At 42.2% G+C, this 27,687-nt stretch overlaps 1 protein-coding gene across 1 annotated transcript in view; it reads left to right on the top strand.

Moving 5' to 3' along the window:
• LOC117823791 (gamma-aminobutyric acid receptor subunit rho-2-like) overlaps positions 1–26,995 on the top strand; it is a 43,020-nt gene extending 16,025 nt beyond the window's left edge. Inside the window, exons 3-9 of the mRNA XM_034699019.1 lie at positions 7,898–7,965; positions 17,167–17,390; positions 17,477–17,559; positions 19,694–19,834; positions 23,057–23,209; positions 26,377–26,588; positions 26,678–26,995. Coding sequence (XP_034554910.1) covers positions 7,898–7,965; positions 17,167–17,390; positions 17,477–17,559; positions 19,694–19,834; positions 23,057–23,209; positions 26,377–26,588; positions 26,678–26,995 — 1,199 coding nt within the window. The remainder of the gene's footprint in view (positions 1–7,897; positions 7,966–17,166; positions 17,391–17,476; positions 17,560–19,693; positions 19,835–23,056; positions 23,210–26,376; positions 26,589–26,677) is intronic.
• Positions 26,996–27,687: the final 692 nt, after the last annotated feature.

Genomic DNA, 27,687 nt, shown 5'->3' with positions numbered 1-27,687 from the left:
TGCTGCTCTCACCCAGGTGTCTAAAGGTGCTTTCAGACAGTGAGCAAGTGCCTGCAGGCAGCAGCAATGTTTTGTGTCCTGATTCAGCGGCAGCAGGGTGCAGCGTCGCTTCAGGGGCTTCCAGCTAACTCAAACGACTCGTTCCCTCATCTCCACCTACCTGTTGAGAAGTCTTCAGAGTGCTGAATAAGGCAAGTTCAGCATCTTAGAATGAAGACTATAGTTCAAAAATGACAAGGTTGATGTAGTTTTTCTTTGTTGAATCAGAGAGGAAAATGTGTGCGTTCCTGCACAGCTGCTTTCAGAGTTATGCCAAATACTATGTGCTCTCTGTTTAGTGTCTTCAACAAAGCACAGTAAGATACTTAAACCCATTGTGTTAAATCCTAAAAGAAATCTGCAGTCCGCATCTCTGCAGCCTTCATATTCAACACTCACTTATTTACACTAAAATACGTCTGAGAAGAATCAATAACCTGCAGGTCTCTCTGCAGAACAACACAACCTACAGGCAGGGGAGGGATGGAACATTCATCCCTAATGGTTTAAGCCAACCCTGCTGGGAAAACTGGCTCCTTCATTTCTTTATTTCTAATTTCTTTCCTCCTTTTTGTTTGGCTGCCTGCTCAGACGTTCATTTGATTAGCATAAAGCAGTAAAGAGGCGATGTAGAGCTCACCGATCCTTAAAAACACCTGCAGAAACTCCCCAAAAAACTGCTTCCATAAGTGAAATATCCCCGTAGTGACCAATTTCAGACCGAAGACTGTAATATGCTTTAATGGTTAGCACACATCAAAACAAAAAGTCCCTCCACAAAACCAACTCTCTGTATTTCTGGGATTTATCATCGTTGTGTAGCCTGTAAGTGTAACTTTCTTAATTAAAGACTTTATGAACTTTAATGCAGCGTGGGAATGAAAGTCCATAAACACAGGAACTCTAATAATTAGCCTGATAAAATATTCAGTAGCTGAATAAATCCCTTAACGTTGCTAATAAAATGTTTGCTTTTATGTCAGGGCGTGTATGGATTATGTGCTTTTGTTTTGGCTTTGACAAAATGTTTCTGTTTTAAAGAAGAAGCTGGGAGTGAAATGAAGCTGCAGGGGTTTAGTGGAGCTTTATGGAGCTATCAGTGTGTGTTGTTCAGCAGCTTTGTGTGCTCATAAACAGGCAGGTTTTACATTATTCTTCTCAGTGTGTGCTCCTCTGTGATGTCCTTGTTCAGTGTTGTGTCTGTGTTTGTGTGACAGGAAAGGAAAACGCTGAACACAGCTCTCATGTCTGTTTCTATGCAGACGACACACACACCTCTGTTTATCTTTTGATTCCAGCTTTAGAAACAATGAATTTATCTCAGAGGATGATGAATCAAGTTAAAGGGAGATTCTTTTATTTGTGTTTCGTAAAAACAAGAGTCAGGGGCAAACTCTGAGATGTGGTAGAGAACCTGTAAAGACTGCTTTGAAAATTCACAGCTGCATGAAGTGACTTAAAAAATAAAGGTCTTTTTCATTTATCACATCTCTTTTAAAGAAAGCTACTGCATTTGGAGATTAAAAATGCAATCATCTGATCACAGTACACCCTCTGGAAGTGATGGCCATCTTTTCCCGGCTTCAGGTGTAGCCAGAGGTTAGCGATGAAAGACTTCTGACTGAGGCCGTCTACTTCTTGCGTTACCTTTGTTTACAGCCTGACAAGCAACCTGAAACGCAAAAACAATGGAGGGTTTGAGAAATTAGCTAAGAGCGGATTGTTGAGCTGTGGGTTTTGACAGAAAGATTAAGATCTCAGATGCAAGCGGCTGAGAAGAGTTTCCTCCAAAGGGTGTCTAGGCTTAGAGGCCTTAGAGAAAGGGGCCGGAGCCGGAGCTCAGACATCCAGAGGGAGCTCGGAGTAGAGCTGTTACTCCTTTGCATCTAAAGGAGTCAGCTGAGGTGGTTCAGGCATGAGATAAGGATGCCTCCCGGACGCCTCCCTTTAGAGGTTTTCCAGGCACGTCCAACTGGGAGAAGGCCCTGGGGTAGACCCAGAACTCGGTGGAGGGATTATATATCCCACCTGGTCTGGGATCGCCTCGGGATTCCCCAGGAGGAGCTGGAAAGTGTTGCTGGGGAGAGGGGTGTCTGGGTCAATTTGCTTGAATTTCTGACTCCGCCACCCGAACCCGGATAAGCGGAAGAAAATGGATAGATGGATGGATGGACAAGAGCAGATTGTGTGCTGCAATTCTTATTCTTACGAATAATCTAACATCCCACCTCCCATCAGCGATAATCTGAGTCCATATTAGGAATTTAAAGGAATTCCTACCAGTGGTTTTATTTGGGAATCAAATCTCACTGACTTACAGTGATCCCTGGTTAATGCGATAGCACTCGCACTTTTCAGGAGTTCCATATTGGTTGCTTTCAATCTGACAGTGAACTTGGCAGAGGCAAACAGTGTTCAGCTGTTTTAATGAAACCATTGCAAAATACCCCTATTAGCTGCTATCTCAGCTACGTCTATGCATCCAATTGGGAAATAGTGAATGGTGCATTCTATTTAAATTCCTTTAGCCTGCCCTCTCTTGCTGTTTCCCTAAAAAAAACCACTTTGCAACCCACCTCCACCCCAGCTCCTTCTTTCTGCTGTGTCTGATTATATCAGTGTCATATGTACCGTCACTGATGCTCGCTCTGTTCTGTACCTCAGTGGTTTTTGCTGGTGCTCTCTCCTTCCTTGACTTTTCATGTATCCACATGAAATAGAGAGGATGTGCTCTCCCCACCTCAGGCTTTGGTATTTCACGTAGGCATGTGGAAGGGCAGGGAGCTCCCAGAACAGACTGACTCCTGACTGAACCGTAGGTTTACCTTTTGCTGGTTTGAAGCTACCTTTCATAAAGTAGGAGGGAAACAGTAACAGAGCAAAGGCTTCTGGGATTTTTTCTTTATCATATCATAACCTTTTATGTCATATCCAGTCATACTAAAGCAAAATGTATTGTATTGAATCGTACCATATCATATCCTATCTTACTGTGATGTACTGTACCATACCAGACTATCCCATTTCTTTTTATCTTGTTGTATCGTATCTTATAGTGTTCTATTTTATCGTATCATATGTTATGTAAGGGATAGTGTATGATTAGCAGGTAGTTATGGGAAATATAATCCTGACAGGGTGGACAGGACCCTGATGTGGCAAAAAATCTTGATGCCTGTTGCGGTGGATTTAACATGAACCTGTCCTCATTCAGCTCTCCTTCTTCTCTGAGCTCTGAGGTTCACACACCTTTAAAAAGAAACTAATATCACAACTTTGAACCCTGCTGCTATCATCACCACCGCTCATGGTTTAACTTTCTTTGGAGAGATCGCTAACCTAAAGTTTCTTCTCTCACCTGCTCCGCTCGTTGATCATATTGATGGACAGGATCCAAGATGAAAATGTCCATAGCCTGCCTGATTTAGCATGCTAACCATAACTAACGTTTCAGCCACATTGTGTTGATGCTAAAGGAAGCTAACGGTTTTACCTCACCTTACGGTCTATGGTGTCAACAAGCAGAAGCTAAATGTGCCGGAACTCTTTTTGAAATGAGGTGTGATCAGTTTGCCTCTGGTGTTGCTCATGTTAGTGAAAGTTAATAACCATTGTCAAGGGGTTTTTACCTATCAGAATCAAGCATCTTACACAGCTGGAGGATCAGTAAGAAAGCCGGGTAATAATGTACTGTATTATGCTGTTCTGTGTCAAACTGTATCGTTTTGTATTCTGAAATGTCTTGTTGTATCTCATCACTTTTATTACTTTAATCCGTGTGTATTCTCCATTCAAGTCCATTGTTACCACAATGTTCCTTTCATAGTGTTTGTCACTTTACGCAGTGTCTCATTGTTCTGCTGTGTTGAAGCTTTTTATTCTCTGTTTTTAAAGGTGTTATCAAAAACAGTTCATTATCATTTTTATGATGATCACTTTCACATTAAAGCACACAGATGTGCTTTCAAGGGTTACAAAAGGCCAACAGCATTAGGAAGTGGAGCATTTGGATGACGCATTCGTGGGTCTCATCTGATAATCAGTGTAGTGGAATAATTCACTGATGTTGTCAGCCTAAAATAGCAAAAAAGGAAATCTTCTGGCAAAACCACACATGTTTGATATGAGCACGATTGTCCTGCTTGAACACACAAACATCTCTTTATCAGCCTCAATCTGAAGCATTGAAACAGGCCGCCTTAGACTGTAACTTGAGAAGATACACAGCTCCATCCCTCCTTTGAATAGACCTCTTCTGTGTCCTCACAGTGGAGCCCAGCTCTGGTCAAGCTCTGGTTCTGGTCCAACTCTGGTCCTGGCTGTGGCTGCAGACCCTTCCCGCTCCATTAGCACCGCTGGTCTAGGCATTTATCCCAGCAGGTGTTTGGTGTTGAATCCGCCGAGACAACATGTCAGGCAGAACTCAGGGATTGCAGAGTCTGGCACGTGATGTGTGACATATGGTGTGAGTAAGAGCGGGGAGGACACTCTGACGACAGCTGGACAAGTAAATACCCCCCTCCACTCCACCCCTTCCCTCTCTTCCAGGTAGCAGCTTTGTCGTGCCACCAGTTATGTAAGGCTGGCACCCTCTCTGCTGCTCAGATTAACAATACTACAGCAGCCAATGTCACTTTAATACAAAACTAAAGAGGGCGTGTGTGTGTGGATTTGTTTGGGTATTAATGAAACGGATACTAGGATACTCTTCAATTTCACTGGAAATCCCAAACTGACCTTAAATAAAATGTCCTCCAGCAGCTTCACACCACTCAGGATCAGATAGGAGACTCTGTGTGGTTCACTGAAGATTGTTGTAAATGAAACGATGGGATTATCAGCAGAATATAAATGCTGTAAATCAGCTGATAGTTATATTTTCTTAAAGATAACAAATGAGGATGTGAGAGAGGCTGTTTGTAATATTACATCTCTGGAAATGATTGCCGTGCTCTGCAGCCACAGTATTTTATAGCACATTAATCTCCATAACTTAACTGTAAAGGTCCACTTTCACTTTGACATGATGCTGTAAACTAAAGTATGGTGTGTTGTCAGTGAAGCTACTTTAAAAGCAAAGCAATGCAAGCTGCCAATTACTGCACCATCACACTTCTACCAGCTCCGTCAGCTCCACACATTGAAGTGTCCTCAAGCAAAAAACTGAATCCCAAATTGCTCCTCTGGGCACGGCCTCAGTATGTCAGTGTGTGTGTGAATGTGATTGGAATAGATCCAGATTGGGAGTCTGATTCTTTGGACAGCAGCTTCAGCTATCAGTGTGTGTGAGTGTGTGAAACAGTTGAGTCTTGAGTCTCCGGGGTTTAATTCTAAGTAGTTGAGTCAACCATTACCTGAGAATTCAGAAGGAGGAGCACTGCTTGACTCTAGACTACTGACCATGTGAAACTGGGCTGACTGTGCGGGACCTTGCATGCATAGATTATGTGTATTTGCAAACCACTGATGAACAACTCGCCTTCACTTCTGTCCATTGTAATACATGAAGCCAAAAATCACCTAGATGTGTGCTGACATATTGCACTGATGCAGCCAAGGTAAGCGCAGAAGAGAGCTGGCTGGTAGAGTCACAGGACTGAGGTCACACCCTTGCCACCACCCAATTAAACTCAACAATAAAACGACAAGGACCCCCAGGTGGGTCCGGTCCACAGTGCCACAGATTCTTGCATTGGTTTGAAGCAGAAACTCACAGTTGTGGAAAGTTCAGTGACTCTTGTGTTAGTGTTTGTTCCGTTTCCTCTCCCCGTCCCTCCTCTACTCTGATAATCTGGTGCACACAGTGCTGCAGGAGCCTCATTGGCCAACAGAGCTGTCAATCAATCAATCAACAATAACTGATTCAAACTAAACTTCTCATCAAAAGGAATACTAGTACATAAATCACTGTTATAAGAACTTACTATAATCACAGAAACCAAGTTTGAGGAACATTTCTTTCACATGTATTTTAATTTATAGTTTGACCTACGCCCTATATGTTAACATTATGGAGGCGGGGCTTATGACCTTCACAGCAGCCAGTCAGCAGAGGGAGCTCTAAATCTTTTGGCTTCACAGTCAGTTATCACCTTAGGTGTCCAATTTAATAAACAGTCTCAGTAGAAAACACATTTACCTTATTAACATCATATTCTGATTGATCCTGTCAGTGTGTCTGGAGATTCAAGGAATCAAATAAGTCACTGCGTTGTCCGTTATGTGTAAATGAACACCAGGCCTCTATTAATGAGGAGACACACTCATCGTTTCTGAACTAGTGGGAACCAAGCGTGCCGGATACGGCCCTGGTGGTGAGGCTTTCAGCAGTGTGACTGCCCCCTGGTGGCTGGCTGCAGTATAGGTAAAAAAATCCGTCAGTCAAACTTTAAAAAATAAATACACGTCGTACGAATGTTTCTCACATCCGTATGCTGTGGTGATGTGTAGTTAGTATTTGACTGTTTTGTGTCCAAGGCCTCATTTTCCTGAAAAGTTTCTTTTTCGTTAGTTATTAGAGTTTAAAAAATGGGGTTTTACTTCCGGGTTTCCTTTGATTCACAGCCGCCGTAGAACGAAACTTCAAAGGGCACACAGCGTCTTGTGACGTTACGCTGTAGGGCGGAGCTTATTACAAAGGCTTCACAGGCTCTGGCTGCACAATGGCTGCGCCCAGGAGAGGGATTTTTTGGCTTCAGAACTGTACAACGGGAAGAGGCGGAGCAACTCTGTCCATTTTTATTTACAGTCTATGGTGGGAACACTGTGGGGGTGAACTCAAAAATACCTGCAGCTCACCCGATATTTATCTGAAATTTAACTGACCAAAAGATTAGGACTGTTACTGTTACCTAGCAGCTTGCATTGTTACTGTTAGCTAGCAGCTTGTATTGCTACTGTTAGCTAGCAGCTTGCATTGTTACTGTTAGCTAGCAGCTTGCACTGTTACTGTTAGCTAGCAGCTTGCATTGCAACTGTTAGCTAGCAGCTTGCATTGCTACTGTTAGCTAGCAGCTTGCATTGCTACGGTTAGCTAGCAGCTTGCATTGCTACGGTTAGCTAGCAGCTTGCATTGTTACCGTTAGCGATCTTTTACATATTAAATTGCTCTGCTCTTTTTTGCATTTGCTGTAAAATCTTAGGAAGCAAAACTCACAATTCATGGCAACTCTTTAGGCATCCTGGCAGGAACTGGATGTGAGCACCCCGGCCAGCTGCTCCAAACTGAATTACTTATGAGGGACTTGAATAAAAATTCCAACAAAACAATAGAAGTCTTGGTCAATAAATAAGTCTGAGCTCTCGTTTTCTTCTGAATCAGAATGGTGACAATCTGTGAGCCCAAGTCTGAGTCATCGCTGCTATAGTCCAAGTTGAGTCATAAATCCACTTGAGTCCACGTCCTGGACTTGTACAACCACACATTGATGTGAGAGACATGTGATGGATATTTGGTGTTGATGCAGTTGTTTCCTTCATTGCACTTGTTGTTTTTATTTTTTGCACATGGTTCTTAATTTTTAAATGTGCAGCAGATTCTCTTATTAGAAATAGTTTGAGCCTTTGCTCAATCAAGTTTCTGCCATCCATCTTGTGGCTCTACATCTTAGACCTGCTTATAAAATGTTATATTACTCAAGATGACAGATTTGTCTAGTCGTCTCTTTGTTGTTGCATGTAACAGTAGAGTATATGAATCTGTCCTTTGGGATTTTTTTGTTCTGTATGTCTTCCTGTCTTATCTGCACTATAACCTACAAAATCTTAAACTGATGGACTTAAACTGTTCATTTGTTGTACAGTTGTTTCTCTGTGAATGTGATGGATGCACAGTAATCTGTTTGCTGGTTGTCTACAGGTCCAGCTGTCCCTGTGGGAGTGGACGTGCAGGTGGAAAGTTTGGACAGCATATCAGAGGTGGACATGGTGAGTGACTTCAGTCTGTTAAATTCTACATGACACGTGGTATGAAAAAAAAAATAGTATCAGCTTCAATCTGGGAGCAGAAAAAACAGAACTGTGCTGCAGACAGTGAAAGAAGCTCATTAAAGTCGACTCAGTTTGGGTGTATTAGTAGAGGATTACTGGAATCACCCTGACTTAATATTCAATCAGGTTTGAAAGCGGAGACTCACAAACTGAAAGTAATGAGATTATAGATGAAATAGAAATATCATGTCATTAGTAATGCTTTTATTTAGGTGGATTATGTGACTGTTGGTAGACACAGTAAATCTGTGACAGATTGAGATTGTAGCTGTGGAAGTTTCCGACTTTAACAAATGAGCTCAAACTGCTTCGACACACGGAGGGGAAAAGGTCGAGGCAGCTAATGATCCACAAACAGACTTCATTAAAGAGGAGTTTAGGTGTTTTCTAAATCTGAGCCATAATTGATACACATTTTGTGGAGCCTAAATGAGAAAAAGATAGAAAAGGTTTGGACACACTCCGAAGATGTCCTCAGCCTGCAGCAGGGAACCAGGCTGTGATGGCTGCAACGTAACACTGTGGTTCAAATTTTGGCAAATCAGGCTTAGATTTTTATTTTGAGTGTCTGACAGCATTAGAGAAAGAACCCTTACATCTTATTAATGTGTATGTTTAAATTTAATGATCAAACGTCATCATTCTTGCTATCAGCACCGGAGTTACCATCAAATTTAACAAATTGTTACTATTTTTATCATTGTAGGTCTGAAATACCGACTGTATGTTGTATCTAAGCTGTAGCTCTTGTTAATGTCTGCTGCCATAATGCTATAATGCTTCACTACCTGGATGTAAAAAACACAGATGATACATGTCGTCTTGTAGCATGGTGTTATTTGTCAGTATGTCGATCTAAATGAAGATAAAATTGTGTAGGCTGTGTCTGATAAACTGATGTCAGTCGTCAACATCAGTCTTTATTTATAAAGCATCAAATCACAACAAGTGTTATCTGAAGACTCTTTACAAACAGAGCAGGACCAGACCACTCTATGTTCTGTTATTAACAAAGACCCAACATCAAGACAGGATAAGATCCAGTCCCATCTTACAGACAGGACTCAGTCTGGTCTCATCTTAATCCACCATGAGCAGAGCACTTTGCAGCATTTAGCAAGATACAGTGGCAAGGACAAACTTCCTTTAACAGGCAGAAACCTCCAGCAGGACCAGACTCATGTTAGACAAACATCTGCTGAGACCGTGTTGGAGAGAGGGATAGAGGGAGATGAAGAGAGAGAGAGATGATAGTGGTGAGATGGATAGTAGAAGTTGTAGCAGCTGGAGTCTGGCACGTCCACAGCAGCAGAGATCCAGATTAACATACGAGACAAGGGAGCTCAGGGACTCCAGAAAGGTCTATGGTTAGTAACTTTAATGACATATAACCACACATATACACACATAACATATAACCAATCGAACAGAGCAATGAGTAATCAATAGAGTAATCAACACTGGCATGGGGATATCAACCTGCAAGGAGGACTGAAGGCTGGTGGTGCTAGCGCTGCTAGCCTTAGCTAGCAGTTTACAATGGGCAAACCAATTTAACATCATTTACATTCAGAATCTGATCCCGTGGTTAGCTGTGTTGACTACATTGTGTTCAGTTTTGACTATTTTCTAAGTCTGGTCTTACCTCAAAATTAAAATTTCTGTTTAAACAACTAGGAAATGAGTCACTTTGCAACATCACCAAGAGACAGACCTTTTTAGTGCTCTTCTTCAACCAGAAACAGATGTTACGTTGCTTTCTTTAAATCCACCAAACTCCATTGACAAAAGTGACAATTTTATTTAGCAGAACTCCTACAGGTGAATCACAGCTGGCTCAACATCTGTTTTTGTGTGGCATACATCTGAAGTTACTGGTTCAGATCAAATACAATATATAATATATAATACATACATCTAATAACATGAGAATGTAGCAAATCAAGCCAGAAGTAGACCAGTAACTTTTGTGTTTTCAAAGGTAAAATTACTGTTTTGGGTCAATGGAGTCTGGTGGCTTTAAAGAGATTGATGCTGAAGCAGTTTCTGGTTTAGAGAACGTATCTGTGTCTTTAACAAAAAGATCTGTCTCTGTAGGGATCCTTTCTGAAAAACAATCTGACCTAACAGTGACAAAAACAAGAACTAAGAGAGGACTAGCTATCATCGGTTACGTTTGCCTCCAAGAACAAGGTTTCCGCCATTACAGTCAGTTGTATCCCTAAAGGCTGAAATACTCTTTTGGGTAAATCTTTGAGTCATGTGCCTCCCAAAATAAAAAGAAGGCAAGTCCCGGGTTTCAATGTTGCACAAAGGCGATGAAACTCGGAACGTTGCACCAACTTTTTAATTGGAAACACCAACCCAACCCAAATATCATTTAAAAGATGGTTGTCCTTTTTCTGAAATCTGTGTTCACTCACTGATTTTGTCTGAGCTCCGTACTTGGAAAGAGGAGATTAATTTATTATTTTAGTTCTAGTAATGAAGCTGTTATACTCAGTTGGATGATCAGCCTCTGAAAGCTCGTCTGTAGGATGTTTATTTTGTTCAAAGTCATACTGATGCCTGATGCATGTTGAGTAATGTAATTAAATCAACCTTCTGTTCTGGAAGCAAAAATTGGATCCAAAAAAAAAACTGTGGTCCTGATGTTGTGTAAGCTCCTGTTTGCAAGGACGGTGGAGGATTACTCTTAATTTGGATCCCAGCGTCGTGTGTTTAATTGTTTTGGAACGGAGAACGGGGAAATAAATAATGATTCCTGAGCACGGCTGCCTTTAATGACATTATGTCACATCACAAAGCTGCTGGATGCTCTACAGTGACACAGCAAATTACCCTCTGCTGTGTCATTTAGAAACGGCGGGTTATGCAAAAACAAGGTTTTCAAGGACAAGGAGCACATTTGTTTGGAAAGACCAAAATCCAAAAACATAGTATGCATGTGTTTGTTATGAACTGCGGGCACCTCCCTTCTTCACTGAAGCATGTCCCTCTGCTCTGCTTCACTCTGAAGACCTGTAAATTCATACCGTCACAGGTCCATGATGGTATCAAGAGACCTTTGTTCTCATGATACTGTGAGGCTGATGATACACTCCTAGGCTGTTTCCGAAAAGGCCTGCTACATACTACTTACTAATGTAGTAGGCAGTAGGTATTGCCTACTACATACTGCATTTGAATTTAGTCTGTAGTATGACTGTTCTGTCCGATCTGTCATGCAGCATGCTGAGCCAGACTTCGCTGGATTTCCGGTTTCGGAAAGCGGAAGTAAACAACGGCGAAGCCGATAAATAAAATGCTTATTTAGCATCCATTTATGATTTAAAAAGTTAGGAAGTGGTTTATATGTAATTTGATAACTTTCACAGCACCCAAAAACGGATTTCCTCCCGTCAAAAAATGAGGAAAAAGAAAAAGCAGAACGAGCGCTGTGCATTATGGGAAACAGTACGCGAGGAAGACTGGTCCGATGCACACTGAGATATTTTCCTGAATCAGTAGACATCCGGGGAGTTTTGGCATACTGCAGATTTTAGCTCTTGTTCACATACTACTTACTACATACTGAATTTTGGACATATCAGTACGTACTGCTAGTATAGTAGGCGATTTCGGAAACAGCCCTAGTGTCCACTTATTTAGTACAGAATCGAAACAATATTTTGAGCCCTTATTCTGACTCTTTTCCTTTTTTCCTCAAGAAAAGTTATTCTCACATGTCACTTCAATCAGGACCACTCTGCCAAAATAATACATTATTGGCATGCAGTAAGTTATATTTGGCGTTATGTCTCTGTTCTGGAAGCTCTCTGCCTTTCCATGCGTCTGAACACCTGTGTGAAATGCCAAAGCCCGAGGTGAGGCGAGCACACCTCCTCTCTCTTTCATATGCATACATGAAAAGCCAAGGCAGGGAGAGCAGCAGCAAAGACCCCCTAGGGTACAGAACAGAGTGAGCATCAGTGAGAATACATATGAAACTGGTAACACTATATACAAAATTTTTGTGCTATGTTAAAACAAATCCTGCTGTTTCCTCTGATTTGAGTTTAGAGAGTAAATGTTTTACACATTGATGCTGTCTCTTCTTTACTTCTGATGTTGAATAACAGCACAGAGAGGCAGAGACCAGAACTTTATCTGAAGGTTTATTCACGACAGTTTCATGGTTAATAACGGTCGGGTCAAAGAGAGCAAGGAAATGACAATTCAGTGACACTTTCTTTAAATCACAAGTGATGCCACAAAAATGTTTTTTCTATCAGCTTGGCGTGGCTACTTCCTACTTCCAAAACTGAAACCCAGAGAAACAGTATGTAAATTTGTAACCAGAAGTATGCAGTACTGCATTCATCAGTATCATGTAGCAGGCAGTTACGAATACAGTATTTGACAGACTGCAGGATTAAATAGCCGACAAGTCCTGACACCCTATGTTTGCTGGATCAGGCTTTAAACGTGTACTCTGACCTCAGTGAGTCTGATCCGGACATTATGTTCATACAACAGCTGTTATTATTTTAAGTATTAAATGAATGGTTATAATGTGAGTCCTTTGAGATATTGTGTTATGATAATTAATATATCTTTATTTATCAATCAGAGCTATAGTCTTCTGTTTTTTTATTCTCCTGTCTGTTATAATCATTTTAAAAGTTATCACTAATATAATTTATTCTTTACATTTAGACTTTTTATGATCTATCTTTGAGGATTTGATTTTCATGTTAATGTTTACCACAGGAAGGCTGGGTCCTTCCTCACAGGTAATGAGGATCTAAATAAATAAACACCTAAGACTCACTCTTGTAATGCATTCTGGGTAATGAACAGTGAAGTCTGTCGAGGTCTGCATCCCAAACAGAGTCTGCAGAAATTCAGCCTGGTGCCCTTTGAGGACTGAGTGGACCGCGGGTTGTTACAGTCCTCAGAGTATCCAGAATCCCAAGAAACACACCTCCAAGGCTGTGAATCTGTAAAATCTGCATAATTGGATGCAGTCAGAAGGACAGAAAACTTGCAGTAATGTCATCCACTCAGCAACTTCCATCTACAGCTTGTCCAAATGAGCTCATCAGCCGCAGAGTGGGGCTGAAGCAGCAAAAACCCAGAATGGGTGAGCATTAACTTCAGCAAAGGTGAATTTGACTGCTGATAAACTCAGCTTTTAAGCTCTCATTAACAGAAAGTGTTATTACCATTTCAAACTTTAAATTTAGAACACCCAGGACGTTGAGCTCTCATCTGGATTTTCAAAATAAAACTGTAAACGTTCTTGTTACAAAACTTCATAACAAAATAAAAGAGAGAAATCAACTCTTCTTCAGATTTATGAATATTTGCAGTAAAAAATATGTTATTTAAATCCCAAAACCCTGTCTCTCAGCCACCAGGGTCTCAGAGTCCTTGTGGTTTTAAATCTTAACTGGATATCAAGAGTTGCACCTCCTGACTGGAGCTGTGGTAGTGGATCTGATTGCCTCATTGCCCTCTGCGATGCCTCATCAGTATAACTTTGATTCAGGAAATGTTCACATTCTGTCTGTTAAACATTTATATTCAAGGATTCATGGTTCAGATAACCATGCAGGGAACATATCTCATCAGTAAACTTGCTGCGCCTTATTGTTATCACTCACTGCAGAGACTCCGACGTGCCCCTGAACTCATCTCACACTCAGAGTTACTTTAATGATAGGTGCCCAGAGTGAGATGTGTTGCTGCAGCTGATCTGCTCTTATGTAACAGGAGCGAGGACGAGGTGGACGAGGTGGACGTGATGCAGGACCCCCCTCCCCCCCCCTGCGTAGGAGCAGGAGGGAGGAGGCAAGGAGACAGTGGTTGCTGTGGATTCTGTTTGGTTAACATATGTTCAGCACTTCTCTTCAACATGTGTGTTTAGTCATAAAGAATCCATATAATCCAGGCTCTGCAGCTGTGTAATCCCACTACAACTAAGTAAACCAGCAGAGTCCTCACAGTGAGACTTAATCCAGATCAAGGGCAGCGTTAGTAGGGACGTAGATATCTGAGCCTGGGGTCTTCTAGGAGACTTTATTTTTATTTTATTTTTCATGATCGTGTCTCTAATTTCTCAGAGGAAAGACAATCTCTTATTTCATTTAAAGCTCCTGTGAGGAAAATCTGTGTGTCATTAGCTTTTTAATGTGTCTAATATTCTTATCGGGGCTGAAAGCAACAAAGAACTGTTACAAAACATAATAAATGGAATGAAGACCTTGATATTGTAGATGCAAAAACAAATTGTAAGGACTGTTTAAAACTAACATATAACAGAAGCACTAATGAAAATCTGTGGCTAATTCAGTATAGATTAATGAGAAGAATGTACTATAGTAGAGACAAAATCCATACATTTGACCCCAGCTGCTCAGAGAGATGTTTAAACTGCGATTCTCACAGTGACCCCTTCATACAAGCCTTCTGGTTTTGTGCCAAAATTAGGAAAACTTTTGATAATATTGAAAAATAGATCTCTAAAATAAGTGATTATAAAATTGAGTTTTCACCAGTGACTTGTCTTTTCAAAAAACTGTGGCAAAATAAGACACCCGTCTGGATGTCAAATTCTATTTTCATGATTCGTTTTTAAGAAACTGATTCTGGAAAAATAAGGAAGCACCTCCACTTCAAATGTGGAAAACACTAATGAAATATAATTTGAGTGTTGAAAGGACAATATCGGAGGACAGCAACAAAAAAAACTACTTGACAGTATATGGATCAAGATTTATGAAGCTCCATAGACTGAGAGAAGCCACAAAATCACCTGATTACCATAAACTCTAAGAAACCCCCTTAAACATGCTCTGTTATATTAACACAAGTTTTGTGTAAGAGTGTGTGTATGTGTTTGTGTGTGTTTGCAGGTGTGAGTCTGTATGTTGGTGCAGGTGTATGGTTTGATAAGTGTAAACAAATGTTGAAATGGTGAATAATAATAATAATAATAATAATAATAATAATAATGCATTTTATTTATAGGCGCCTTCCTTGGCACTCAAGGTCACCTTACAACATTAAAAACAAACAGAGTTTAAATAGCAAACAGTAAATAAAACACTGTTTAAAAAGTTTTAAGTGAATGGACAGAGGAGTTGTGGTCAGATGGAATAAGCCAGTTTAAACAGATGAATTTTGAGTTTGGATTTGAAATGTGGGAGTGAGTCAGTGTTGCGGAGGTCAGGTGGGAGAGAGTTCCAGAGCTGGGGAGCAGAGCGGCTGAAGGCTCTGCTCCCCATGGTAACAAGGCGAGCAGGGGGGGACAGTGAGGTGGATGGAGGAGGAGGATCTGAGGGTGCGGACGGGTGTGGCAGTATGGAGGAGGTCAGAGAGATATGGAGGGGCGAGGTTGTGTATGGATTTGAAGGTGAGGAGAAGTATTTTGTAGTTGATCCGGTGTGTGATGGGGAGCCAGTGGAGCTGTTGCAGGATGGGTGTGATGTGGTGGAAGGAGGCGGTGCGTGTGATGATGCAGGCGGCTGAATTTTGAACCAGTTGAAGTTTATGGAGGGTTTTGTGGGGGAGGCCAAACAGAAGGGAGTTGCAATAGTCCAAACGGGAGGTGACGAGGGTGTGAACAAGAATGGCCGTGGAGTGGGGAGTGAGTGAAGGACGGAGACGGTTAATATTGCGGAGATGAAAGTAGGCGGATCGGGTGACGTGGTTGATATGAGAGGTGAAGGAGAGGGTGCTGTCGAGGATGACACCCAGACTCTTAACCTGAGGGGAAGAGGGGCGAGTTGTCGATGGGAATAGAGAAGTTATGGAGTTTGTTTAATGTAGATTTTGTGCCAATTAGAAGAAGTTCAGTTTTATTGCTGTTTAATTTGAGGAAGTTTGAGGTGAACCAAGATTTTATTTCAAGGAGACAATCAGTTAGGGAAGAAGGTGGAAGTGAGGAGTCAGGTTTAGTGGAGAGGTAGAGCTGGGTGTCATCCGCGTAGCAGTGGAAGTGAATATGATGTGTACGGAAGATGTGACCAAGGGGGAGGAGGTAGATGATGAACAGCAGGGGCCCCAGGACAGAGCCCTGGGGCACACCTGTGGTGACAGGGACTGGATGGAAGGTGAATGATTTAAGTTGAATGAACTGAGTGCAGCCTGAAAGGTATGAATGAAACCAGTTGAGGGGTGTATTAGTGATGCCTATGGAGGAGAGTCGGTTCAGCTTAATGGTGTGTGAAATAGTGTCGAAGGCCGCACTCAGATCAAGCAGAAGGAGAATGGATAGTGAACCGGAGTCAGCAGCAAGGAGGAGGTCATTGGTGATTTTGATAAGTGCTGTTTCAGTGCTATGGAGGGGACGGAAAAATAACACAAACAGGATCCATGAAATAAAATTAGATTTTCTTTGTTTTTTATTTTTTGGGGGAATTAAGATGACTAATTATGTTGAAACACAGAATGTACTGATGTATTTAGACCCTTGCACACTCAATAAAATATATATAGTTTTTTTAATGTGAAACCGAAAAACAGAAACATACTACCAATATTTGTTTCTAAAACCAAAATGAAAAACAGATACGAACTTGATTTGTTAAAACTCTGATTTCCAATCTTGCTCGCAAATCAAAAATGGATAATAAGTGCTGAGATCCCGTTTATCCCTCATTTTTTTTGATTGGACTATATTCCCAAATGATGTCTCTCTGAGTGTTGGCGCTGCTGTGTTGTTATCACAACTATGAGTTGTGTTCCAGGTCCTCATCATGCTGGTTAGCTCTGTTCGTAGAGCAGTCGGTACAGAGAGTACAGTCCTCGTTTCACTGAATGTAAGATTGATCATGAAGCCTGTTGCTGCTCTGAATGACTCTCAGGTGGAACATTGAAGTGTATAAAAGCCTCTGCAGCATGTAAACAGTCTTTTCCTCTAATGTGGCCCTTGTGACAGCGCTTTTATATAAAGCAGTCCTCTGCAGGTTGAACATACTGAGAGATCTGATCTTTATATTTTAATGTGAGGACAGAGTTAACGGTACAGACACTTTAGTGGAGGCTGGATATTGGTGGGGACATGTCCCTTCTGTCCCTGCTAAGCCCTGTGCCCTTGATCCAGATGCTGTTTCTGGATTTAACTCCCTCCCTCCCCCTCCTCCCCCTCAGGACTTCACCATGACCCTGTATTTGAGGCACTACTGGAAGGACGAGCGCTTGGCCTTCCCCAGCACCACCAACAAGAGCATGACGTTCGACGGTCGCCTGGTGAAGAAGATCTGGGTGCCCGACGTCTTCTTCGTCCACTCCAAGAGGTCGTTCATCCACGACACCACCACCGACAACATCATGCTGCGGGTGTTTCCTGACGGTCACGTCCTGTACAGCCTGAGGTGAGGACACACACTCCCCCTCCATGAACACAAACATACATTTCTGCCCTCACTGGTGACGTTTACACTCTGCTTTAACTCCTCAGGGTAACGGTCACCGCCGCGTGCAACATGGACTTCAGCCGCTTCCCGTTGGACTCGCAGACGTGCACGCTGGAGCTGGAGAGCTGTGAGTGTTCCTGTTGATGTTTAGTGTAGAGCTGAGGAGGCGGGGGAGATAATGTGCTGCTCATAACTAAAGGCCTGTAGGGTGTTTCGTGGAGTGTTGTCTCAATCAGAAAAACACTGAACTGTACGGAGGCCCTGAGAGCTCAAAGCTCTGCAATTGTGCCGAGTGTAAACAGAGAGATGAGCAGACATCTTCACTACTCTGAAAGCGATTCTCCTCCTTCAGCCTCTGATGTTTTTATTCATCCTCATGTCTTGCTCCTCTGGGTTTTCACTGGTCACATTGTATAAAAATAACCCCCCACTGCATGCTTGCAGTGAATTCTCATGAATATTTCCTGCTCTGTTCTCATATCGGCTCACATCGACTTAACGCTGAAATTTTATGAGGAAGCTTCCAGGAAAATTCCAGAGAAAGTTTGCATTCAAACATGCAGCTCATCTGAAAATCTGAGGAACATTTTTGGGACTTTTATGCATTTGTGAATACAGCTTTGGATATCTTTATGTTAGTATCTACACGATAAATTAACATTTTGACAGTAGTTGTAAATAAATGTTATTCATTTCTGAGTGTGCTAAGGATTTTCCCAAGTGACTGCCTTCCTGTCACTTTCGCCAAAATTAAAACTCTAATTAACCAGCTCATCTTAATGTGAGAAAAAACCAAGCGGCAACCTCCGGTCTCAAAATATGAAGCCTATGCGGAAGTGTTATAAACTGCAGTTCATCAAGAATCCGCTTGAGGCTGGCTGCAGGAACACCGGAAACCATATAGACCCCAATTCCAAAAAGACTAATCTTTGCAGCATTAATAAACATGTTCACAGCCTGGTTCAAAAAACAGCTTGGCCCTTTGTAGCTTATCCCTCCATCGGCACACACTGTACGGGGGATTTTTTTCTAACGCAATGGCTCAGAAGATATTAAGATTACAAGTTTTTGCCCAAATAAGGACATGGCTGACTTGACTCCCTGACGGGAACACATAGCTGTTGGTTAGGAGGCTCAAACTCCGCCTCTTTACGTCACACTATGCCTAGTTGAGTTCTGCATTTCCAATATGGCTGCCGCCGCCGATTGGCTTCAAAACAGTGCTAAGAAACAGATGGGTGACGTCACGGATACTATGTCCATTATTTATACAGTCCATGGAAAAAACAGACAAAACACTCAGAAATGGAGCTTCATTTATTTTAAACACCGGTATCACAGAGTCTGCAGGGAATGGTCATCGGTTTGCTGTGGGTGGCTGAAGCAAGCAGAGCTAGCACCACCAGCATTGAGTCCTCCTTAACATCCACATGCCTGTGCTGGTTCCTCATTGCTCTGGTGGAGTAGTTATATGTCAGTTTATCCAGACACAGCCGACATGCAACTTCATCTCCATTTACCAGATCAACCTATTGACAAACAATGCTGCCCTACGACATGACATTTGTCATCCGTACTTGTTTACATCTGGGTAATAGAGCATTATTATGTTAATAGCAGCAGCCGTTAGCCAGAGCTACAGCCCTGGCTATTGGAAGGCAGCTGCGATACACCTTAGACACAACGTATCACCAACTTTTTAGGCCAATAATGATGAAAAATATTAATAATTAGTTTAACAGTCTAGTAATACTCTTTTCAAGCAAGGGTGATGATGTTTAGTCAATTAAACTACAAACTAGACAATTTTAAGCCATAGGGCACGATTTAGTGCCCCAATGATCGGGGACGTGGCCAAGTGTGTGAAGTCAATACAACATATTTTTTGCACAGAGCCTAATTGATATCAAACATGTCTGATATTTCTGATTATAGGTCGGACTGCATCCAACGGAATAACTGTGATAACTAATGACGTCAATCCCCCTCTTCTGAAGTCACATATGATCACAAGAGTTTCTGTGATAGCTTGTGTCTGTGTATCTGTAACCACTAACGCTCAATGTGTGGTCCACCGGTCTTATGGAATCATCTAATATGTGGTGTCAGTATTTAGTCAACCTGTATCAGCACCTGTCCTCTGTTTATTTGTGGATTGTACGTCTTCAGTGTGTTTTCCACTTCAAACAGAGATCCACCTTCTGCAGCTGATTCTACAAACAGCTCAGCTCCATACTCACACTCATTTCTCTGTCCTGTAGACGCCTACACGGATGAAGACCTGATGCTTTATTGGAAAAGTGGCGATGAGTCCCTGAGCACTGACGACAGGATCTCTCTGTCTCAGTTCCTCATCCAGAAGTTTCACACCACCTCCAGGCTGGCCTTCTACAGCAGCACAGGTACACAGGGTCACATGTACCTTTCTATGAGGCCTGATGACACACTGGGCCTGTTTGGGGAGGGTTCAAAGGTGCTTCAAAGACTTTAGAATTCACCTGTTGAATTCAACTTTTGATGCAGTTCATATTTCAGTTGACCTCATGCTAACATGGTCGGTTTCTTAAATATATTCATGTCTAAGCAGCTTAAGTTAAAAAAAAATCAGAGAATCAGCAGGGACTCTCGGCCCAGAGGCGCGCTTACGGGTACATTAGAGCCCAATTTTGCAGCGTCAGAAATAATCACGTCTGCAGAGTTGAACCTCAAGTGAGGCAATCCAAAAAACCAGGAGGCAGGGCTGTCAAGGAAAGTTCATTTACATCACATATTTAATGCACAAAGGAAATAGAAGAGCTTCACATATGCACTAAACGGAATTTAAAGGAGATTAAAAGAGAGAAACATGCATTATATAGTGAGTATCTCAGGATGGAAGGAAACGGTGCATACTGATCATAAGGGGCTTATCAACAGCAGGAACTTTCCCCAGGAACTAGAGAACTTCTGAGGAGTAGCAGGAACCAGGGTCCAGATTAGTTTAGCTCTAAGACTAATGATGACAAAAACTGTTAAGCATCTTTATCTTAAAGCCTCTGGTAACCCAAATCAACAAAAACATTCTACTTATGATATTTATAGTCACATGTACATACTATTATATATATTTAAAATACTAGAACTGAACTTTAATCCATTTTTGAAGTATTGTCGATTCAGTTTTTGATAACGTTGTAACGCTAGGATAAAGAAGGCGGGGTTAACTTGTATATTTCTAACGAAATAAATATCTAACCAATCATAAATGAAACAGAGTCATGTGTTCACATTTTCAACAAAACTACTCTGCTCCTGCTCAGACCGTCTCCTGACGTCTCAGCCAGCTCCCCTCAGTGTTGTCTTAGCTGTTAGCTTGTTTGCTAATCACGTACTGCCTGTAATCTGTCTGTATATCTGTCTCCCTGTTCTCTGCACAGCTGTGCTCCTGTGTCCCTGTCTGCACATCCACCGCTGAAGATGACAGCTTGTTGTCATTCCTTTATGTAATAACTGTGTTGGGTTTGGGGAATCTTTGGTACGCAGTTGAGTTGAGCCGCGGCCGAGTGGCTAAAGCAGTCCTGCACATACTCTGCTCACTTCCCTCAGGACCGGTTCACTTATTATTCCAAAGGCCCAACAAACAGCTCCGTCTGACTCCCGGAGCAGACCTCCTCTGCATGCACATAGAAACTACGGAGTGATAAAACTAATAAATGATAGAAGTCCTGATACTGAATGATTTTGTGACTCAGCACTCAGAGACCACTTGAAATGAATAATTTTCAGATTCTGGAGTTTTTATGTCTTTAGATTCAGAGTCAGACGGCTCAAACATGTAGGCTGTGAACTCTCTCTTGACCTGTTTATCAAAGAGTTAGGCCACGCCCACACAGTTCTGAGAAATGCTCTGACCTGTAAAATAAGATGTTTTTGAACAGAGTGTTCGGAGTTATTTATTTTCACTCAGATTTTTGTTGAAGCTTGATTACACATTACATTTTGATATTCTAAATTAATTTGAAATACTCCATTTACGTTTCCAGAGGCTTTAAAGGCGATATATCATGCAAAATTGACTTTTTAATGGTTCTCTACCTGAAATATGTTTCCCTGGGACCCCCCGAGAATGAAAAAAATCCATTCTGCCCGTTCTGATTTCTCCACCTTTCTATAAATGTGTCTAAAACGAGCTGTTTCAGACGTCCGTGTTTTTGTTACGTAACAACAATATCCGGTCTGTCACAGAGTCAGAGCTCGGAGCTTGTTCAGCCCATAGACTGTATAAAATAAAACTGAATCCCTCCCCGTTTTTCATTACCTGCACAAATGTGTGCTAACAAGGAGCTTAGGAGGGAGGCATGCTAGTTGTAGGCTGTCTTAATAAACACGAAGGTCGGTTTTACTCCCCACGTCTGCAGATTTGAAGATCTAGTGGATGATTTTTATTTGTCATGGATAAGTGCTAGAGCTAATTAGCATAGCCACATAGCTACATGTTCATAGCTGTAGCTGTAGCTGTGTACCAAGACACACGTCGACATACTGTCAAATAAAACAACAAGAAACACAAAATCTGTGACCAATCCTTCAGAAAGGTCCTGCTGCCTTTCTGGCAAAGGTCGGTTTTACTCCCCACGTCTGCAGATTTGAAGATCTAGTGGATGATTTTTATTTATCAAGGATACGTGCTAGCGCTAGTTAGCATAGCCACATAGCTACATGTTCGTAGCTGTGTACCAAGACACACGTCAACATACTGATAAATAAAACAACAAGAAACACAAAATCTGTGACCAATCCCTCAGAAAGGTCCTGCTACAGGCGCCTCTCCGTCAGGATCAGATTCTGGATCAGATTCAGAGGGTTGAAGTAACGTGATCTCTGAGCAGCCGTGTATATTCAGCCAACATGTAAACAATAGATCAACGTGCTGGAGAGCCGAGACCACATCCACTTCCTGAGGGGGCGTGGTCAGGGGGAAAACAGAGTGTTCTGAGGAGGACTGAAGAAGAGGGTTTTTCAGGCATGCCAAAATCTGATTTCAAAGTGGTTTTTTTTAGCATAAACTTTAAAGACATGTTTTGGGGACCTCTTAGACCAATATATATTGATGAAAAAAGCGTGATATGTCACCTTTAAGACGAAGACTTCATCTAAATTAGGTGCCTAAATTAACAACACTGACATTGTAGTTTGGATTCTAAATGAGAAGTGACCCACACTCCTATATGGTGAAGTTGAAAGGCTTGTCTGTCCCAGGTTGTCACACAGAGCACTCTGACAAAAACAATCAAGGACACTTTGGTTAGTTTCACTCAAAGATAAGATTATTACTGCGTCTAGACTAAAGGTGCTCCTCTGAGAAAGGGTTCTGTAACTTAGAAACTAGAGCACTGATAAAAAAACACACACACACCTTTGGGCTATTTTAATATATTCCCCTCATATTGTTATTCCATCATCGTCTCTGCTGTTATAGATTTCTGTGTCTAGTTTTAAATGCCCTCCAGATTTCTATCATTCCTCTTCAGATAAGATGATAATTCTATCTTGTTCTCCATCATTCGGCACATTATTCTTTACCTCCCACATGTTCTGTTAAATGAATGCAAACTTTGGCTGAATGTTTCTTTTTTTGTCTCCAGGCTGGTACAACCGTCTGTACATCAACTTCACTCTGCGGCGTCACATCTTCTTCTTCCTGCTGCAGACGTACTTCCCCGCCACGCTGATGGTCATGCTGTCCTGGGTGTCCTTCTGGATCGACCGCAGGGCCGTACCTGCCAGGGTCTCGCTTGGTAAGAACTTACTTGTATTGTGTATATGAAGCACATCTGAGATCACAGCCCAGTTGGCATGAGTAGAAACCCAAATGGAATCAAAGCTTATTTTTGACAGTGAGCTGATTAGTGAACGCAGGTGGAGTCATGACTTGTTGATCATAATTAAGCATGAAGAAAGGCTGACTGATAGACCTGGAGTCCCATTCATTAAACATAAGCTGGAGCTTTCCTTGACAACCAATATCATCATGGATTCTTCTCTGCCAGCTATTAAGAACTTTCTCACGAATGCTTTTAGATTTCATTAAAGAAGTATTTTATGAGTATATTTTGTCATTATATTGAAAAAGTAAACTAGGATGTATTCTTGAGGACTCTTTCCTGTTTCAACCAACAGCTGTTGTAACTGGCAATCACTGAAGCATTCAGCTCAAAGTCATCAGATAACAGGGTCACTCTTTCAACCAAAACACCTGCAGAGTAGAGCATCTAGCACATGGCATTCCTGGTATATAATGCCAAGCTTTGTTGACAGATGAGTCATCATGTTGCTGGTGTTTCCACTCTCTCTTGAAATCACACAGACACAGACAATGCACATTGTGCTGGTAGCGTCATTTAGCCTCAGATTAAGTCACAGTTTGGACCACTTCTGTCTCCTGTCCCCCACATTGATAAGAGAACCGTTAAGAAAAAAGGAAAATTATGTCAATGACTCAAAATGAATGGATTCGGGTTCACAATTCCCATCTCCAGCCATCATCCATCACATTATGAGTTTTCCCTATTCTATTATATTTGAGCTTTCTCTTTTTCAAAACCACTCTCTGATGCTTATCAAGATCAGCTTTTTGAATTTGCATCCAAAATTGTGTCAGAAATACTAAACCCTTGATATCATCTCATTTAAGCACAGATGAGCTCACATCCTCGAGCACTGCATATATGAAACCAATTTGTGTGGATAAGTCATATTGTGGTCAGGCTTTGGGGGTTTGGCCGTCGACTAGACTCTGTCAGCTGATTCTCACTACCTACCATTAAGGGCCTGATCTACTAAGATCCCAAATAACGAGCGCTAATTTGCGTGTGCAAATAATAATTTTGCACGTGTTATTTCTGGGCGTGTTGTGGGTGATCTACTAAGACTGCGTGCGCAAATGATAACGAGTGCAAAAGTGGTGAGAACCGCCTTATTTTACGAGGATTTTGCATGTGCTATCGGCTGTCACCATGGAGAGTTAAAATGTATAAATTAAGTTTGAAGCCATGGAGTTGGAGGTCTTTGTGGAGGAGGGAAATAAACCAGCAGAGACATCTCAGCGTTAGAAACGCAATTTGGGAGTCCATCTGTGAAAAGGTGAATGATGTGAAAAAACAGAAGATCTGCCGATGAAATAAACGCATCTACTCTACTCCAAAACGCAATCAGTGTTTTGATGGAGTTTAGAGAGCGATTTGATGAGGCTTAGTCTGCCACTCTTGCTCTAGAAAAGTTAGGCGTCACTTGGATGAAGACAGTCGCCTCACTGTCCCAGGGAGCAACTTTTGGGTGAACGTTTTTAATGACTGATATCATCATCCAGCAACTGTCCCAAAGATTCACCAGCTTAAATGGAACTGTGAACATGTTTGAGGCAATTCACCCCAACATACTGCTGCAAGCACGAGATGAGGAGTTACGCAGAGCTGCCTGGCGCAGCTCAGTGAGCCCTCATTCACGTTAAAACTAACTAAAAACCCCTTGATGAGCACGATGGGACAGAATAGACTGAGTGGACATGTCATGTTATCTATTGAGAATGACAGATCAAAGAAAATGGACATACAGTGCATCGTGGACAAGTCCGCGGAGCTTAAGGCTCGTCCAAACAGTGGTGAGTAGGCCGAGTACTTCAAATTGATTTTTTGTTTGTATGTGAACATGTGGGCCGCTGTGCCAATTTGACTAAACTTTATAGCTGTTGATACAGTGGACTACTGTGCTCTCATTAGTTGAAATAGTTAAAGTGGGTGTCAGAATGATGCGGTCGCTATCCGTGGTGCTGAACTGCTTTGAATTTGTGTTGTTTTATTATTATTATTATTATTTGTTTGTTCTCTTGGTTTGATTGACTAAAACATTTAATAATGCTTGTAAGCCCAGCTTTTGCGGGCATGTTGTAAAGCGATGTTATGATGAGCCTTGCAGTGACCGCAGCCAAGTGTGCGTAACGCTGTGCCAGTTTGCACCTGCCTTTCAAACGTGCTAAATATAGACGCAAATACAGCGCTTCAGGTCTGATAGATCACATTGCGTGTGCTAAATGTTTACATTTGCATCTCCTCCTCCTCCCAGTATTTTGCGCGTCCTGATGATCTACATGTATTCTTCATATTCATGAAGGCAAACACGCTAAATGATTTGCGAGTGCTATTTTGCTCATTTGAAATACGCAATCCTCGGTGCTCCCGGTTAGTACGTCAGCTTTGCGCGCGCTATCAAGTTTGCACGTGTTTTTATACATGCAAACCTTTAGTAGATCGGGCCCTTAGTGTATAAAACATGGATGTAGTCTCAGTAATGTCACACATTGGTTTCTGAGGTTTCATGGAGACCAAAGATGGTGGTCACCATATTGGAAATGCTGACTCAAGAGTCCAGGGTTGGCCGTTATTCGCATGGTAGAGAGCTACCATGTGCCTGCCTGTCAATCAACTCAGCCATGCCCTGTATTATGCAAAACTCTGAACCTTTGGTGTACCCTTTTCAAAACCTACAAATAATAACACATTTCAGCCTCTACACAATGTGAATATTTGGAGAAATGGGCTGGACGAGGCTTTTAACTGTTTTTTCTCTGCTGTAAATTGACATTTTAATACAGGACATAATGTGGGTTGCTTGGTTTTGGAGACAGCCTCAAGTGGACACCTAAAGCAATGCAGTTTTTTGCACTCCTGCATTGCTTTCCCTTTTCAACGTGGTCGTTGCCGCTTACTTGCAGCCCATCAGTTATCATTTGACACAGTATACACCCCTGGGAAGGATGGCTTACTTTTCAGGGATTCTGGTGCGGCTAGCAGCTAGAAACACAAAACTTTCAACAAAGACTTCCTTCTCTGTGCTACTTTGTTTACAGTCCAGTTAGTCAGTCCAAAAAATCTGCTGTTTTAACAAAAGTCTGTTGTCTGTGCTTCAGGTATAACCACGGTGCTCACCATGTCCACCATCATAACTGGAGTGAACGCCTCCATGCCCAGAGTCTCTTACATCAAGGCTGTGGACATTTACCTCTGGGTCAGTTTCGTCTTTGTCTTTCTCTCTGTGCTTGAATACGCTGCCGTCAACTACCTGACCACGATGAGAGACGGCAAAGATCGCCGGCTCAGAGAAAAAGCCAGAGAGCAGCAGGTAGTGACACCTTTCAGAGACACATAAGTTCTTTAATGGTGGTACAAACTTGGTAATCAACCTTTATTCCTTTCCCCCTTCTCGTCTAGTCCCAGGCACTCCCCTGCACCTGTGGCATGTCCCACGCCAGGACCATGATGCTGGATGGGACGTACAGCGAGGCTGACGCCAACAGCCTTGCCGGATACACGAGGGCCTCCATGGCAGCTGAGGATGCTTCAGAGAAACAGGAGCGAATGGTGGTGCATCTCTCCCTGGACAATGAGCCCACAGGGAACAAGCAGAAGAAGGGTATCCGTGGTTTCCGGATCATCCAGAACACCCACGCCATCGACACTTACTCTCGCATGATCTTCCCTGGATCCTACATCCTGTTTAACCTGATCTACTGGTGCGTGTACTGCTGAGCCCGTGGAGTTTGGCTGCAGCAGCCTGCAAGTTTGGCTGCATGGATTATCAAAGACTACTTGGTGTGAATATCTCAAAGGTCACCGCTGGACTGGGCCACTTATACAGCTTATGTTGCTTTACATAGTCTCACCACAAGCTCATATTTACCCCCAAAATACTCACACACCTTCCAGGGCTGGTTGCACAGGTTTTAATCTTAGAGCATCTTACTGCTGACTCTCGACTCTGAGGTTTCTGAGGCTCCCCCAGGCCAGATGGGAGATATGATCCCTCAACCAAGCTCGTGGTCTTTGGGGTCATTGTCCTGAAAACCTTGCTCAGTAGAACCATGCCAGAACCTCAAACACTGGCTCTTTAGATGCAAAGGATCAGCAGCTCTTCTCCAGACTCCTTCAGGAGTTGGTTACCAGCCAAAGAAACTGATGTTATTCCTAATTTTGGCTGGTTAAAACAGGCTTTTCAAAAATGTACTGACCTCCTAGAGTGTCTTTATGAACAGCAAACACTGCCCATGACGTTTTTAGGTGACACACCTTGCTTTTTCACCTGTAGTTTTCCTGAGGGAACAAGCTGTTGTGGAGGGTACCTTATAGGTCTGAAACAAAGCGACCTTGGAAGGCATTGGTTATTGTCTGATGATTATGTGTCTGGGGTAAATCAATTAAGTCAGGACTTCTGGTTATAGTGA

Source organism: Notolabrus celidotus, chromosome 13, assembly GCF_009762535.1.
Source record: "Notolabrus celidotus isolate fNotCel1 chromosome 13, fNotCel1.pri, whole genome shotgun sequence".
In the NCBI taxonomy this organism is placed as follows: domain Eukaryota; kingdom Metazoa; phylum Chordata; class Actinopteri; order Labriformes; family Labridae; genus Notolabrus; species Notolabrus celidotus.
The sequence above is the reverse complement of the archived record's forward strand: the minus strand, read 5'-3'. Positions and strand labels throughout refer to the sequence as shown.